General features: G+C 39.5%; 1 protein-coding gene across 1 annotated transcript in view; it reads left to right on the top strand.

Annotated features, from left to right (window-relative positions):
- Nucleotides 1-16,449, top strand: part of LOC138736635 (syndecan-1-like) — a 45,799-nt gene that overhangs the window by 18,704 nt on the left and 10,646 nt on the right. The window contains exons 2-3 of the mRNA XM_069886455.1: nt 14,090-14,210; nt 14,964-15,436. Coding sequence (XP_069742556.1) covers nt 14,090-14,210; nt 14,964-15,436 — 594 coding nt within the window. The remainder of the gene's footprint in view (nt 1-14,089; nt 14,211-14,963; nt 15,437-16,449) is intronic.

Genomic DNA, 16,449 nt, shown 5'->3' on the forward strand with positions numbered 1-16,449 from the left:
CACCTTTTAGATCAGTTGCCTTAGTTTCAGCCTCAAAATGACGACGTTTTTTTTTTCCACTACTGATACTGTGAATATTTATCCAGTTATCTTTTTTATATTTACCGGTATTATGTCTTATTCTTTCTTATTTATTTATTATAGTGCAATGTGTTAATATATGCTTATTTTTCATTATTGAGTCCGATGTACCTGTTTAGTTGCGGAAAGCAAGAATTTCATTGCGTCTGCACTTTGGCCTCGTGTGTATGACAAACCCTCATCTTCATCGTCATAAATAACATTTCTCACTTAACCTCAGAAATAAGCCTCAGAATTGCGGACAACCTAATCGCTTCACTTTTTAGTCCTTCGATTTTTAGAACCAATTCTGGGTTCTCCAGCCTCTAGATTTAATTGAACAGTTCCCGAGAACACAGAAGGCTGCAGGAAGTGGCAAACCTAGTCAAGTCTTTTACAAGCTCCAATCTTCCATGCATTGAAGACAACTAAGGGAGACACTGCCGCAAAAAGCAGCACCCCGGCCACCCTGATCACAATTGCTTCTCAAGGAGTGGAAGAAAAATTATTGAGATTGACTTTCTCAGTCCAAGAAGACCAAAATATTTCTTTTTGGTCCAGACTAAGTCCAATCCTCTACAGACCCTCTCTCCAGCAGTCTAAAACCTTCACTAACCTATTTGGTCCAGAGCTGTATTTTCAGTATGTATAAATGGGATATTAGTTGACACTATAAATACCATACTTATCACGTGTGCTCTTTACTGCAACTGTTGTGAAGACAGAAATTTTGTTTTGATGTTGTACACTCCTTCAAGTGATCCTGACTTGAAAACAATGGGCCAGTACTGGATTGGCCTACCTTTACCCACGTTGAAACTGAATTATTTTGAATTGGCCAGATATGGGCAAATGGGTTTACTGTCTGACTTGTACAACTAGTAAAATCTGGAGAGACGTGTTTTCAAAAAAGAAAATTCTTAACACAAGTGAGTTACACCTGAAGTTGCTTGTGCTGCTTACCACAGTCGCATCTGTCATTTTCACACTGCTATAAGTGACTGTTGCCTGTATATTGTACACACATCTTCAATGCCTATCCAAGCCAAAGTACATAATCTGAATTTAATAAGGATACAATAGTATGAACACCAGTGAAACTGGTTAGTGTCTTGAAGACTGGATGTTCTTTTTAAAATGCTTATATTAGGTGATCCATTTTCAGCTGTGTATATAGAATGGAACAGATAACACCAATAGGAATTGATGGATAGGAGAGGAAAAGCAATTACATTTTATTGCAAAAAAATTTTACAGAAGGAACATTGTGGGTCGAACAGTAGCAGTGGGTGCAAAGGATTTGTCAACAATTCGGGTCAAAACCCTTAACCAAGACCAAGGTTATCACTTTTTAGTTTCGTTCATTCACTAGCAGTTTTATTATTTGCCATTTAGTATTCCATTAACTTTCTCCACTGCATTTGGTCCTTCACTATTTTGTGTCCTCTTGTGAAGACAGGCACAGGTTTTGTGCACGTTCTCTGCCGTATCCTTTCACCCCAGAATAAATTTTTTTGTGTGTCTGTAAGGGACCTGCATTTGACCTCACTAGTCTTTTCATCTTCACATCCACTTCCAGGATTGTTTTCACTTGCTTGACAATCCTCTCGGGTTCCAAGCCTCTTCTGCAATCTCAAAGCTAGTTTTAACCCTTCCCAAAAAAGACTACCAAACTTCCTGTGAGGATATTGGACCAGGATAAGTTATTGATGATATTTACACCTAAAAGCATAAAGTACTGTTGACATTGCTGAGGGTGAGTGCTACGGCCTGTTTTCTGATTTCTACAGCTTGTCCATGGTAACCAAGCTAATTTCATTTTCCTGTATTTTCCCCATATCTCTCTCAATCTTTCCTATCCTTGTACCTGCCTAAATGCCTTTTGAATATTACAATTGTCCCCACATCTACCACTTCCTCTGGCAGCTCATTCCATATACAGAGGCTGTGCGGAGAATGTTGCCCCTCATGTCCCTTTTCAATCATTCCCTACTCAACTTAAATCTGTGCCTTCTGCTTTTAGATTCCCCTGCTGTGGAGTAAGGCTATGACTATTTGCCTTATCTTTGCCCCTTATGATTTTGTGGAGAAGGGTTCAGAGAGCTCATTGCTGTATCTGCCCCGACCTTGTTGGTTTTCGTGCAGTTGGATAACCATGTTGAGGGTTAGGGTTAGGGTTAGCATTAACAATGGCGTGAAGCAAGGCTGCGTTCTCGCACCAACCCTCTTTTCAATCTTCTTCAGCATGATGCTGAAACAAGCCATGAAAGACCTCAACAATGAAGACGCTGTTTACATCCGGTACCGCATGGATGGCAGTCTCTTCAATCTGAGGCGCCTGCAAGCTCACACTAAGACACAAGAGCAACTTGTCCGTGAACTACTCTTTGCAGACGATGCCGCTTTAGTTGCCCATTCAGAGCCAGCTCTTCAGCACTTGACGTCCTGTTTTGCGGAAACTGCCAAAATGTTTGGCCTGGAAGTCAGCCTGAAGAAAACTGAGGTCCTCCATCAGCCAGCTCCCCACCATGACTACCAGACCCCCACATCTCCATCGGGCAGACAAAACTCAAAACGGTCAACCAGTTTACCTATCTCGGCTGCACCATTTCATCGGATGCATGGATCGACAACGAGATAGACAACAGACTCGCCAAGGCAAATAGCGCCTTTGGAAGACTACACAAAAGAATCTGGAAAAACAACCAACTGAAAAAACTCACAAAGATTAGCGTATACAGAGCCATTGTCATACCCACACTCCTGTTCGGCTCCGAATCATGGGTCCTCTACCAGCATCACCTATGGCTCCTAGAACACTTCCACCAGCGTTGTCTCCGCTCCATCCTCAAAATTCATTGGAGCGACTTCATCCCTAACATCGAAGTACTCGAGATGGCAGAGGCCGACAGCATCGAATCCACACTGCTGAAGATCCAACTGCGCTGGGTAGGTCACGTCTCCAGAATGGAGGACCATCGCCTTCCCAAGATCGTGTTCTATGGCGAGCTCTCCATTGGCCACCGTGACAGAGGTGCACCAAAGAAGAGGTACAAGGACTGCCTAAAGAAATCTCTTGGTGCTACCACATTGATCACTGCCAGTGGGCTGATATCGTCTCAAACCGTGCATCTTGGCGCCTCACAGTTCGGCGGGCAGCAACCTCCTTTGAAGAAGACCGCAGACCCCACCTCACTGACAAAAGACAAAGGAGGAAAAACCCAACACCCAACCCCAACCCACCAATTTTCCCCTGTAACCGCTGCAACCGTGTCTGCCTGTCTTGCATTGGACTTGTCAGCCACAAACGAGCCTGCAGCTGATGTGGACATTACCCCTCCATAAATCTTCGTCCGCGAAGCCAAGCCAAAGAAAGATGATTTTGTATACCTGTATAAGGTATCCTCCTTAGCCTCCTAGCTACAGGGATAAAAGCCTCAACCTACCAATTAAAGCTTTTTGCCTCCAGTGTTGTGAAAACAAATTTCTAGTCTGCTCTGTCTAAAGCATGCTGCTTGCAGACTGATGACTTGAAACTACCGAATATATGGCATGCAGTTAGTGTGTTCCACACAATCCATTTTCTGTGTTGTTTTCTCACATTTCACTTCTGCCTTTATGAATTTTGCAACTGTGAACAGACATCAGTAAAATCAGCAAAGTTTTGATTAACCTTTCAATTCTGAAACTGCAAAAATGATGATCCTAATAACTGTTCAACTCTGCTTTTGGAGAGCACTGCATGTGACAAATAGTAATGAGGCCATTTATGCCAATAAGACCATGATGGCTCCAGTAGAGCAAACCCCCTTCTCCTTTGATCCTTTTTGCCATTCACCTACATGAAGGTTTAATGTATAGTGGCCAGTTAATTAGCCAACGGCACCACAGAGAGTGGTGGGAGTGTGGAACAAGCTACCAATGGATGTGGTGGATATGAGCTCACTTTTAATTTTTAAGAATTTAGGCAGGTTTGGAGGGCTATGGTCAGGGTGCAGGTTGGTGGGACTGGGTAAAATAATACTTTGACAGACTAGAAGGGTCGAATGGCCTGTTTCTGTGCTGTATTGTTCTATGGTTCTCTGGTTCTAAGACATGCAACCTTCCCTAACTCACATTGTAGGGTACTTTATTTCCAAATTAATGGCAAATTGTGCTTCGTCACACAACAGGAAGTGAAAGTTGAGCATTACTAGTATTCGTGGTCTTACTGAAATTCCATCAGGCATCAAAGACCAGTTCCTTATTTCTGATGGTATTCAAATTCTTTGCACTTTTGAGCAACCAAGCATATTATAAAGCAAATATTCTTACAAGGTCACCTTCCTCTTTCCAGTCTATTTCTTTTCATAAACAAAGAGAATTTACATTTGTCATATGCTCAGTTCAATAATCTTCTAAAATTAGATTCTGAATAGAATAATAGGTTGTAAAAATTAGGAACTAGATTTTTGCTTATTTTGGATTTGATCAGATAAATTTTCTGCCAACTTTTAACTACAGGAGGTTTAAAAGTGTTTGATCAGATCCAGGATTTCAATAATTCAGCAGGTTCGTTGTCCATAAAGTTAGATCAAAATAAATTGTCATACATTAACTCTTGTAATAATGGAAAGCTGACAGCTACTTGTAACCAGTCCCCACCTTCAAAAATGAAGATATCTTGGTTTGTTTTTTGCCCTGTTTTGTGTTTCAATGATGTAAATCAGTTTGCTAACTAAATTACTCTTCAAATTCTATGATCATGCTGTGTTTAGAAAGAGACACACAATACTAGTGTCAATTCCAAAACCCCCACTGTCAATGTCTGAGAGGGGTCACCATTGTGTTATTGTTTTGGTACATCTTTTCATTTATCTTCTTAAAATGATCTCTTTGACTTCTTAGGCATTTTCTTCAAAGTTGGAGTTTATATTTGAGGCACTTTTTATTTTTTACAGTGTAAATTTCTTTTCTTTTATTCTGAGCTATATGCAGAATTAGGAGAGACTATAAGGATAGAAAAAGTGAGAATATGAAGGTTTTGGAGATGATTTCAAGATTTTAATTGAGTGCATGAAGGTCTGAAATAATTTGGAAGCGAGTGTAGATTGGATGAGTAATTCTTTTTGTATCTGTGTTCAGATATGTGGTGTGCTCTCCTTGGCAAGTTTGTTATTTACCTGCTGTTATGTAACTCCAGCCACATTTTCACCTATACATTCCTTTACCTTTCTCATGCATTCAGGAAATTACAAAGTTTATTGTTTTTATGAAGGCTGTAATTAAAAAAAAATGATGAATGAATATTTTGTTATGATATTACTAAAGTACATTTTATTTATCTATCTTAAAGTTCAATTTCTTTTGATTCAATTTTGGTTTGAATTTTTAAAAATCCAACCATGATCCATGTAAAATACCTTTTTTTTTAACCTTTTTGATGACATTGGAAGTGATTCTCTACCACAAGGGAAAACTGCAATTGTGGCAATTAGATTAAAGTTTATAATAGTTTTGCAGAAGCGAAACATATTACTCTTTGTTAACTTTGAAGAAAATGCTATGTTTGCTAGAAATCTGAAATGAAAGCAAAAAAAAAGTTGGAAATATTAATTCAGGAAGTATTGATGGATCAAGAATCGAGATGACATTTAAGGTCCAAGATCTGCTGCCTATCTATTAAAATTCAAAAACGGTTTGGGACAAATTCAGAGGCAGTGAAATAACAGTAAGATAAAATGAGAAAATTGGTGAGTTTTAAAAGAAACTTTGTCAAATGTCTCTAAATTGCTGACATTTCAATACGTCAAAGGGAACATCAAGTACAGTGTTCAGAATTATTTTAAATAAATTATTGTATTGAATGTAATAATGGTTGAGTGCCACTTACCTGGAAATCTGAAACTTTTTGTGCACTGACATGACGCCACAAGTGAAAATTTCTACACCTGACCTTACTTGCCCTTGCAGGGCTCTGACGCTCCGTTGGTGCTGGTTTGTTACCAACCATCGTCACCACCAGATCTTCGTGATTTACTCTCTCTGCTTTTTTGCTTACTCTGCTCTGTGGTACAAAGGTAAGTATTTCAGCAATTGAAAGGGAGAGAGAATAACCAGGGAGAAGAACATGAAGCAGAGAAAAACACAATGGCTTCAGCCAAATTCATTCGTTCACAAGAGCTCATTAATTTGTATAATAAATTAGGACATAGTTCTGATTGATTAATATCCAATGCGCTCACATTAGCTCAGCATATGGGATAAAACTTTATTGTATCATCTGCATATTTCCATCTCTGTAAACTGGCCATATTTGCCCTTGCTACAACAAATCCTCTGCTAAAACTGGTTATCTCAGAAATATTCCAGTGCTCAAGTGGCTGAACAGTTTGACTTCTCCACAAACTTGGGTTCCTCCAAATTTCTGCTGCACATACCTGAAATTCATCTCCACCTAAATTATTATGTTTGAGTATAACGTGACCAGCAATATTATTGTGTTTGGGGGGCGAAAAAAAATACAGTACAACTTTTGATTAAAACATTGTAGGTGGTGACTGAGAGCCTGCCATTGTTTGTTGTTGTTCAACAGCTGATGCAGAGATTGTGCTGATGCTACTGCACTGTTTAGTTACCCTAAACACAGTATTCCAAAATATGAAAACATTCAAAATCTGAAACATTTCTTCTGGTCCCACGTATTTTGGATAAGGGGTACTCAGCTTGTAATTTGAAATTACTTCAGTGCGGTATCAATAAGATGGTTTTAAAATGTTAAAACCATTCATCCTGATAAAAGCCAATACAGGCATGTGTAGATGATCCTATCACAGAAAATTGCAGTATGGGCTGTTTTCCAGAAACACAAAAACTGATAACATGTGTAGCACCTGTACTTTTGTTTCCAAATTCAATACTCACTATTAAATTTGTAAATATGATTGTCTTTGCATATATTTTAAAATTTAAACACATGTTCTTTTCAGCTCTTATGAAATGCCATCGTTGAATTTATCCTTGAAGGTAGAACATTAGTAGAATGTATTCTTCAACTTGAAGGTATTACTCAATTGAAAGGGTCAAAATAATTCTGGGGAATGTGATTTTTCTGTCAAAGTCCTCCCATTTTCTAAAGTTGATGCACAAAAGTGTTGGAGAAATTCAGCGCAGGCCCTGCAGTGTTCCACAGGAGGCAAAGCTATTGAATATAACCAGCATTTTGTGCCTAAGCCTTTGCCAAAGTATGAGTATAAACCATGCAGCCGTCTAAATAAAGAGTTGGGGGGGGGGAGGGGGGAGCGAGAGGAGAGGAGGAGCCTGCGTGTTGACCTGTGCACCTCCTCCTGCCCCTATTTTCCTCTCTCCACAACCCCCCCCCCCCACCAACACCCTTTTATTCCAGCACCTACCTGCATTTTGCTCGCACCTTAATAAAGGGCTCAGATCTGAAATGTTAGTTATATATCTTGTCTCTCTATGGACACTGCAGGACCTGCTGAATTTCTCTAGCACTTTTGTGTATTAAGTACAATCACAGTGTCTTCAGATTTTCTTGTTTTTCCACATTTTCAGGTGTGATGCACTTTCTCTGAACAGGGAAAGGCAGGGGGAATGAAAAGGAGAGGCATTCCTCCTCAGGGAAAATATTTCAGTTCTGATCAGACAGGACAAACCAGAGGGTTTGTCTACTGAGGCTATATGGGTGGAAATGAGGAATGGGAAAGGTATGACCGCACTCATGGGTTTTTATTATCCAATAGTCAGCAGGAATTGGAGTAATAAATCTATAGTGAGATAGCAGACAGCTGCAGGAAATATAAGGCTGTGATAGTAAGAGATTTTAATTTTCAACATATTGACTGGAACTCCCATACTATAAAAGGCTGGATGGCTTGGAGTTTGTCAAATGTGTTCAGGGCATTTTTCTAAATCAATAGAGGTACCACCTAGAGAGATTTCAATGCTGGATCTCCTTTTCGGGGACAGGACAGGTGACAGATGTATGTGTAGGGGAACATTTTGGGTCAAGGGATCATAATGCCATTAGTTTCAAGTTAATTATGGAGAAAAATAGGTATGGGCATTGGTTTGGGGCTCTCAATGGGAGGAAGGCCAATTTTGAGGAAATGAGGAAGGATCTAGAATGCATGGACTGGGATAAGTTGTTTTCTGTCAAGGATGTGCGAGGTAAGTGGAGGACCTTCAAAGGTGAATTTTTGAGAGTACAGAGTTTGTACATTCCTATCTTGATTAAAGGCAAGGTTAACAGGCATGGTTCAGATGAAGAAAGAGGTGTATTGTAGGTATAGGCAACACAGAGCAAATTAGGTACTTGAGGAGTATAACAAAAATGCAAGAAAAAAATTAAAAAAAGAAATCAGGAAGCCTAAAAGAAGATATAAGGTTGATTTGGCAGACAATGTGAAGGAAAATCTGAAGGGTTTCTACAAGTATATTAAGATCAACATTGGTCCCCTTCAACATTAGAGTGGTCAGCTATATATGGAGCCAAAAGAGATGGGGGAGATCTTAAATGGGTTTTTGCATCAGTATTTACTTAGGAGACTGGAACAGATATGTGGGAAGTAAGGAAAACAAGCAGTGAGGTCATGGAACTGATACAGATTAAAGAGGAGGAAGTGCTTGCTGTATTAAAGCACATAAAGGTCAATAAATCCCCAGGACCTGAAAAGATACTCCCTCGGACCTTGAGGGAGACTAGTGTAGAAATTTCAGGGGCTCTGGCAGAAATAAATAAAATGTCCTTAGCCACGAGTGTGGTGTTGGCTCATGTGGTTCTGTTGTTTATAAAAGACTCCAAAAGTAATCCTGGAAATGATAGGCCAGTGAGCCTGACATCAGTAGTAGGTAAATTATTGAAAGGTTTTCTGAGAAATACAAGTATTTGAATAGCCAAGGACTGATTAAGGGTAGTCAGTATGGTTTTGTGCGTGGTAGGTAATGTATGTGGGCTGATAACGCCTCAAACCGTGCATCTTGGCGCCTTACAGTTTGGCGGGCAGCAACCTCCTTTGAAGAAGACCGCAGAGCCCACCTCACGAACAAAAGGCAAAGGAGGAAAAACCCAACACCCAACCCCAACCAACCAATTTTCCCTTGCAACCGCTGCAATCGTGTCTGCCTGTCCCGCATCGGACTTGTCAGCCACAAACGAGCCTGCAGCTGACGTGGACTTTTTACCCCCTCCATAAATCTTCGTCCGCGAAGCCAAGCCAAAGAAAAGGTAATGTATAACGAATCTTTAAAGTTTTCAAGGAGGTTACCAAGAAAGTAGATGAAGAAAAGGCTGTGGATGTTGTCCACATGGACTTTAGGAAGGCCTTTGCCAAGGTCCCACATGGGAGGTTAGTTCAGAAGGTTCAGACACTAGGGATCCATGGAGAGGTTGTAAACTGGATTTGAAATTTGCTGAACGGGAGAAGCCAGAGAGTGGTGATGGACTGGAGGCCAGTGACTAGTGATGTGCCTCAGGGATTGGTGCTGGGACCATTGCTATTTGTCATCTATATCTTTGATCTAATTGATAATTCGGTAAATTGGATCAGCAACTAAGATTAGAGGCATTGTGGGCAGTGAGGATTTCAAAACTGGCAGAGAGATCTGGACCAGCTGGAAAAATTGCCTGAAAAATGGCAGATGGAATTAATGCAGGCAAGTGTGAGGTGATGCATTTTTGGAAGGACAAACCAAGAAAGGACATTCATGGTAAATGGTAAGACATCGAAGAGTGCAGTCAAACAGAGAGATCTGGGAATACAGATATATCATTTCTCGAAAGTGGCATCACATGTAGATAGAGTTGTAAAGAGTCCTTTTGGCATATTGGCTTTCATAAATCAAAGTATTGAGTAAAGGTGTTGGGATGTTATGGTAACATTGTATAAATAATCAGTGAGGCCAAATTAGGAGCCAGGTAACTACAGGAAATGTATCAATAAGATAGAAAGAGTGCAGAGAAGATTTACTAGGATGTTGTCTGGACTTCAGGAAGTGAGTTACAGGGAAGGATTAAACAGGCTAGGACTTTATTTCCTGGAGTATAGAAGAATGAGGGGAGATTTGATAGAGGTATTTAAAATTATTAGGGAGAATAGACAGAATAAATATTGAAGGTAGCTGAGATATAAACCAGAGGACATTAGATAATCGTGAAAGAGGAAAGGTTAAAGGGGAGCTTCTTTGCCCAGAGAGGGGTGGGAGTGTGGAACCAGCTGCCAGGAATTTGGACAGGTACTTGGATATGGAGGGGTAGGGACTAGGCATACTTTGTACCAGGTCAGTGGGACTAGGCAGAAAAATAGCTCGGCACAGCCTAGAAGGGCCGGAGGGTCTGTTTCTGGGCTGTAATGTTCTATGTCCTACATCTGAATGTGAAATAGTTAAAACTCAAGCCTTATTTACAGCTTTGAAGGATACTTTTATTTGTTTTTGATTGTACTTTTTCCCTACCAACCCAATTCCATTTTTACCAAAAGAGACTTGTAGTACAAAGTACATTGGCACTCCTTGCTGGGAAAAATAGTTCACCAATTAGGTATGTTAAATTACATTGACAGGTTGTGCAGAAATATATAAAATATGGAGTAAACATTTATATCATTATGTCAATAAAATACAGGTTTATTTCACCTGTTTTACCTTTGTCACAAGTTGTGTTCTTTTACTAGGATAACTCAACATTAATGTTTATGTCACTTTTGAAATTTGTGCTTCTACATTGGACTTCTGAAGAAACAACACCTCTAAACATTCGCACTCATTGGCCAATATCTTGCTCCTTTCTGGGACATTACAGTGGCCAGACTCATTGTTGTAGATCTTGGCTAATTCTGCTCTGATTCAATTTCCTGCCCTACCCACTTCGATTGATCACTTCTTCTTTGATCTAAGCTTCAAAGATTTTCAACAATTGATGAGCACAGTCCTTTTGAGATAGACTATTCCAAAAAAAGTCATACCCTCTGAGAGAAGACCCTTCACATTTGTGACTGCAATGGCTGGAACCTGAATTAGAGAGTTTGGGTTTCAGGATCTTGACACTCATTCTCTACTTTGTCAATTCCTCTCAGGATTTTTATAGCTCTGTGAGATTATCTCACCTCCTCAAATTCTCCCTGCCAGGAACCAATTCAATGAATCTGATTCTAAGATCGGTACATCTTCCTGCAGTCAAAAATGGTGTCTTTTCAGGCTTTGTATAATTGCAACAAGACTTCTTTACTTTTGAGTTCCATCTCCCGACCACTCCAACAGTTCTCCCTTCACCACCCAAGTACAAGTGAGGATAACACATCCTTGGGAATACCACCATCACCAGTTTGCACTCCAAGTTGTCCAACACCCTAATTTGGAATTAAATAGCCAATCCTTCATTGCCGCTGGATCTAGATCCTGCAATTTCCTGCTGAACCTTCACTGAAAGGAACAGTGTGAAAATAGAACATTACAGGATAGTAGAAGCCCTTCAGCCATGATGTTATGGCGACCTATGTAAACCTACTCCACAACAATCTAATCTTTCCCATCCTCACATCAATAACCCTCTATTTTCCTTAGATCCTTGTGCAGTCGGAGGTTCAAAAGGGCATCAACCATAACGGTGCCAAAGAAGAACAAAATGAACTGCCTCAATGACTATCATCCTGCAGCACTCACATCTACTGTAATGAAATGTTGGTCATGGCTAGAATTAATGTACCTAAGAAAAGACCTGGATCCACAGCAATTTGCCTACTGCTGTTGAACAGTATGTACAATCTCACAGGCCATTCAGTCCTGGATCACTTAGTCAACAGCAATACCTACATCAGGCTGCTTTTCAATCCATTTTAGCTTAGTTTTCAACAACTGGTCAGCAAGCTTCAAGACCTGGGCCTCTGCAACTGGGTTCTTAACTTCCTCAGCAGAAGACAACAGTCAGTGCTTATAGGTAACAACATCTCCTCCTTATTGACAATCAACACAGGTGCACCTCAAGGATGGATCCTTAGCCCATTGCTCTACTTACTTTGCATCCATGATTGTGTGGTTAAGCATAAGTCAGATGCCTCCTACAAATTTGCCGATGACGCCATGGCTATTGGCAGAATCACAGACGGCAATGAGAAAACAAACAGGAGTGACGTAGATCAGCCAATTAACTGATGTCGCAACAATCTTGCACTCAACATTAGCAAAACTAAGGAATTAATTGTGGACTTCAGGAAGGGAACCCCAGGGGAACACAAACCAGTCCTCATTGAGGGGTTAGCAATGGAGAGATTGTAGGAAACTTCAAATGTTTGGTGTCAACATCCCTGAAGATCTGTCCTAGGACTAGCACGTCAATGCAATCATGAGGAAGGCATGCCAGCAGCTATATGTCATAATGAGTCTGAGGAGATTGATATGTCACCAAAGACACTTGTAAATTTCTACAGGTGGATCATGGAGAGAATTCTGACTAGTATGGAGGTGCCAATGCACAGCACAGGAAAGGCAACAAAGGGTTATAAACTCTGATAGTGGCATCATGGGCATTAGTCTTCACTACATTAAAGACATCATTATGAGGCAGTGTCTCAAGAAAGCAGTTTCTATCATTAAGGATCCTCACCCTTTATCATGCCCTTTACTCACTGCTACAATCAGGAAGGAGGTACACGTGCTTAAAGACATACACCCAATATTTTAAAAACAGCTTCCTTCCCTCCGCCATCAGATTTCTGAACAGACAATTAACCAATAGACATTACCCCACATTTATTTTTTATACTAGTTATTTATTTTATGTCTTACATCTATTAAACTGTAATTTATAGCAATTTTATGCAATGCTGCTGGTGGAAAATAACACATTTTGTGACACATACTTATGACCATAAATCTGATTCTATCTGTCCCTATTGTACCAGGCTCCACCACTATCCCTGGCAATGTATTCCAGGCACCCATCAATCTCTATATAAAAAATGATGTATCTCTAACATCTCCCCAAACTTTCCTCCAATCAATTCTGTGTTCCACAAAGCCACTCATCACATTCAAATGTTATTAAGGATGGCCAATAAATACTGGCTTTGCTTGCAACAACTGGATCCTAAAAGATAAATACTTTGGGAGAAAAAAAGTACATTGAGCATTGGTGAAGAAACAAATTTCTCTTTTTTTTCCCTTTTTTTTGTTAGATTTAAAGCTTTACAGAGTAGAATGTGGAGTAAACCATCTTGGTATTTCCACAAATTCTCCTCTGCATGCCAAAAAGTCCATAGTGGAGAGTTAAACTGAAGGTACAAGCAACTGAACCTCAATGTGAACAGTGAAGCTGTACTGCCTGTCATCCCAGATCTTTAATTTCCTGCCATCTGGTGCCAAAAGTAGAACTTTGGTTTGTTTGATTTCCGAAAGAGATAGTTTGGATTCATCAACTATCCTCCTTTTTCCAGTTATCCAGCTTCAAATATTGTCCCTAAAAAAAAAAAGCTATTATGAATTTTGCTCTGAAGACTCGTACATCAAAATGAGAGCTAATCCACATCAGACCATTCCTTCTGTGCAAACTCTCCAAAAAGGAATCAAGTGACATCGTTACTGATGTGTTTTTGGAGACAGAGGGGAAATAATTCAGTCAACAGAAGGATGTTAGTTTTGAATTGAAACCACATATGTTACAAGCGTCAGCTGTATGGCTTTAATTACCAATACTTGGTTTCAACCGCTTTATTTAATGACTGCAGTTGAACTGTGAACGAGATTGGGCCATTGTACTTCATTTGAGTTATTCTGAAACGTTAAAAACATTTAGTCATTTCAAGTCCATTCACTTGAATGGAGAGGACAAAAGTGTTTTTTTTAAAGTAAGCCAATTTCTGTATTTCAAAAATCGTAATACCTTTCCATTCTTTTATAATGCTTTGGAGACTGAAAATAAATAAAATAAAAGCAAGACTAAAAATTAAAATAAGACTGTGAAATATTAAATGCATAAAAGAAATATTTATTTTCCTCCTTGCATCCGTAATGGTAAATTTCAACTTGTTCACATTAGGCTGTCGGACAAGAAGAGCTGCCTCAAAGACTATTTTCCAATGAAGTGGAAGCATCTGGCATCTATTCTGAAGATGATAATGACTTTTACTCTGGATCTGGATCTGGATCTGGATCTGGCGGTGAGTGTTTTCTTTTAGCGTCATGTTTCTTCTGATTTTTTTTAGAATTTGGATAGGGATAAAATTCAGCCAGAGCCAACTTGTTTTAAAATTTTCACCAAGTCAAAATGTGGACCATGTTGTACAGGCCATGTTGTGGTGGGTAGAAAATCAGTTTGTCTCAGATATCCTACTCTCTTGTTTCTTCAACAACACTAAAGAGAAACCACCCCACAGCCGTTAACTGTTATTGCAGGGCAAGAAGGAGAATTTTGTTCTCTCTGACTGGCTTCTGACAAACATACTGAGCTACTGCTGATAATGACGTGCATGCAAATCACAGCATAATTTGTAGGACGAGAAGAGACATTTCTTTTAAGAGTCAGAAAAGCGAAGTGGGGTGAACTATTTTTGTGCAGGAACCCAAATCCAGATTGGTCTGGGCTTTTGTTTTGAAGGAGAGAATCCCAGAGAAGTAGAGATTGTATTACTCAGCAATGATGAACTCTGCAGCCACCTTATGAAAAGGCAACTCACATGCTGATTCTTGGGCTTTGTGTCATTAGTGGAAAAATAGTTTATTGTAACATGGCTGGCAAAGGATTTTCTAATGACCCGGGAGCTAAATTCACACCCCTGCCCTTCCAACACCAGTATACTTGAAGTTCCTTCTGATAATGAAGAAGACGGCAGTCCAACATTTCACCAGTTTCAGTATTTTGCACCAGAAGTTGATATTAGACTAACCATTTCTTTTTCTGGTTTTGTTTGCAGATGGGTTTGTGCTGGAAGAAAGCTATTTCACTGCAGATCATGCAAAATCTTATCACCTAGTTCCTTCAACAAATTCAAACAGCCCACATTCTTCAACCCAAATAACTGTGACTGAGGTCTGGAGTCAAGATGTCATTAAAGATTTGAACACAGTGCCAGTACATCCTAATTTGGTTTTTAATGCCACTACTGATGCCATAATGACCAGCCCTCTGTCTTCCACTACTATTTCAAAAGAGTTCAAACCCATTGTTCCTGAAAACAGAGCTAATAATTTCCTGCCACATGATGGTAATACAAAGCATGACGCAACTGTGGCCACTCAAGTGAATACTGCCAGTCCTAAGCTTCCAACCTCATTACCAGATCATACAGCTCCTGCTATCAATGGTGAATCATTCACTGTGCCTAGTGTGATTGCAGGAAATGAAATAACAACAATGGTAGATATAAAAAATAATCTAGTTGAAGAGGTGAGTTTTAAAAACAAAATTGATTTTTTTTCTTCTGAAGAGATGGTGCTTATAATATACATATTGATCCCGAAGCGAAATAGTAGCTCCACCTAATAAAAATCCTTGGCAACTTTAGTTTTAATCAAGATATTGTAAATTATTCTGAAGTATAAGAAAATAATTTATTTTTTAATATATCATTAACTGTTAATCTGATAAGGTTTTTATATTGTACTTTTTTGGTTATTGGTGCATCAAAATATTCACATCAAAAGAATGACCATTCTTATTCTATATTCAGCATTTTGAATCAAACTTACTTTACAATTCTACCTCTACTCAAACTGCCCATTGAGTACGAACAGACCATCAGCCTGGCAGCACAAAGTAATCCTCCATCCAGGGTGGGTGCGACCAGGTTTGATCTTGGCTGCAAGGACACGGTATCTGGCATTTTTTTCCCACCTTTTCCCTTCCCCATCCATAAAGAGTGCTTCGAGCACCTCAGCCATCATCTTAGACTGCACAGAGCAGGGTGAGTCAGTGGCAAATTCAACCATGTGGTCAGCTTTTTTTGTATTAGGAGGTGTAAAGTGAAATCCAATTTTTATCAGAAAAATAATGTTGGGATAATGTTTCTGCACTGGGTGCTGTGGGTGATTCTGTTGCAAAATGTGCCCATTTTAAACATTTTCCTATTGTTAAAAATAAAAGGAACTAGCAGAATCAGGCAGTTTTCTGTAAAGCAGATTTCTTTATATTTCAGGACATAAACTTTGATTAATAATAAAATCCAACCAACTTTCAACAATGTCATTTGACCATCTAATCAAAAAAAAACAGTCTCAAACCTTCCTTAGGCATGTTAGAAATTGGTTCATTGCTGACCTTAACATATCATCAGAGACTATGTCGTTGCTGTGGGTCCAAGAGGTTTGTTTAAAATTTTGGAGTTACTCCAGAAATCTGAAAACAAGTCCAATCAGGAAAGGTGATAATTTCACCTTTGGGACAGCAGATAGATCATATGG

This window comes from Narcine bancroftii, chromosome 6, assembly GCF_036971445.1.
Source record: "Narcine bancroftii isolate sNarBan1 chromosome 6, sNarBan1.hap1, whole genome shotgun sequence".
NCBI lineage: Eukaryota > Metazoa > Chordata > Chondrichthyes > Torpediniformes > Narcinidae > Narcine > Narcine bancroftii.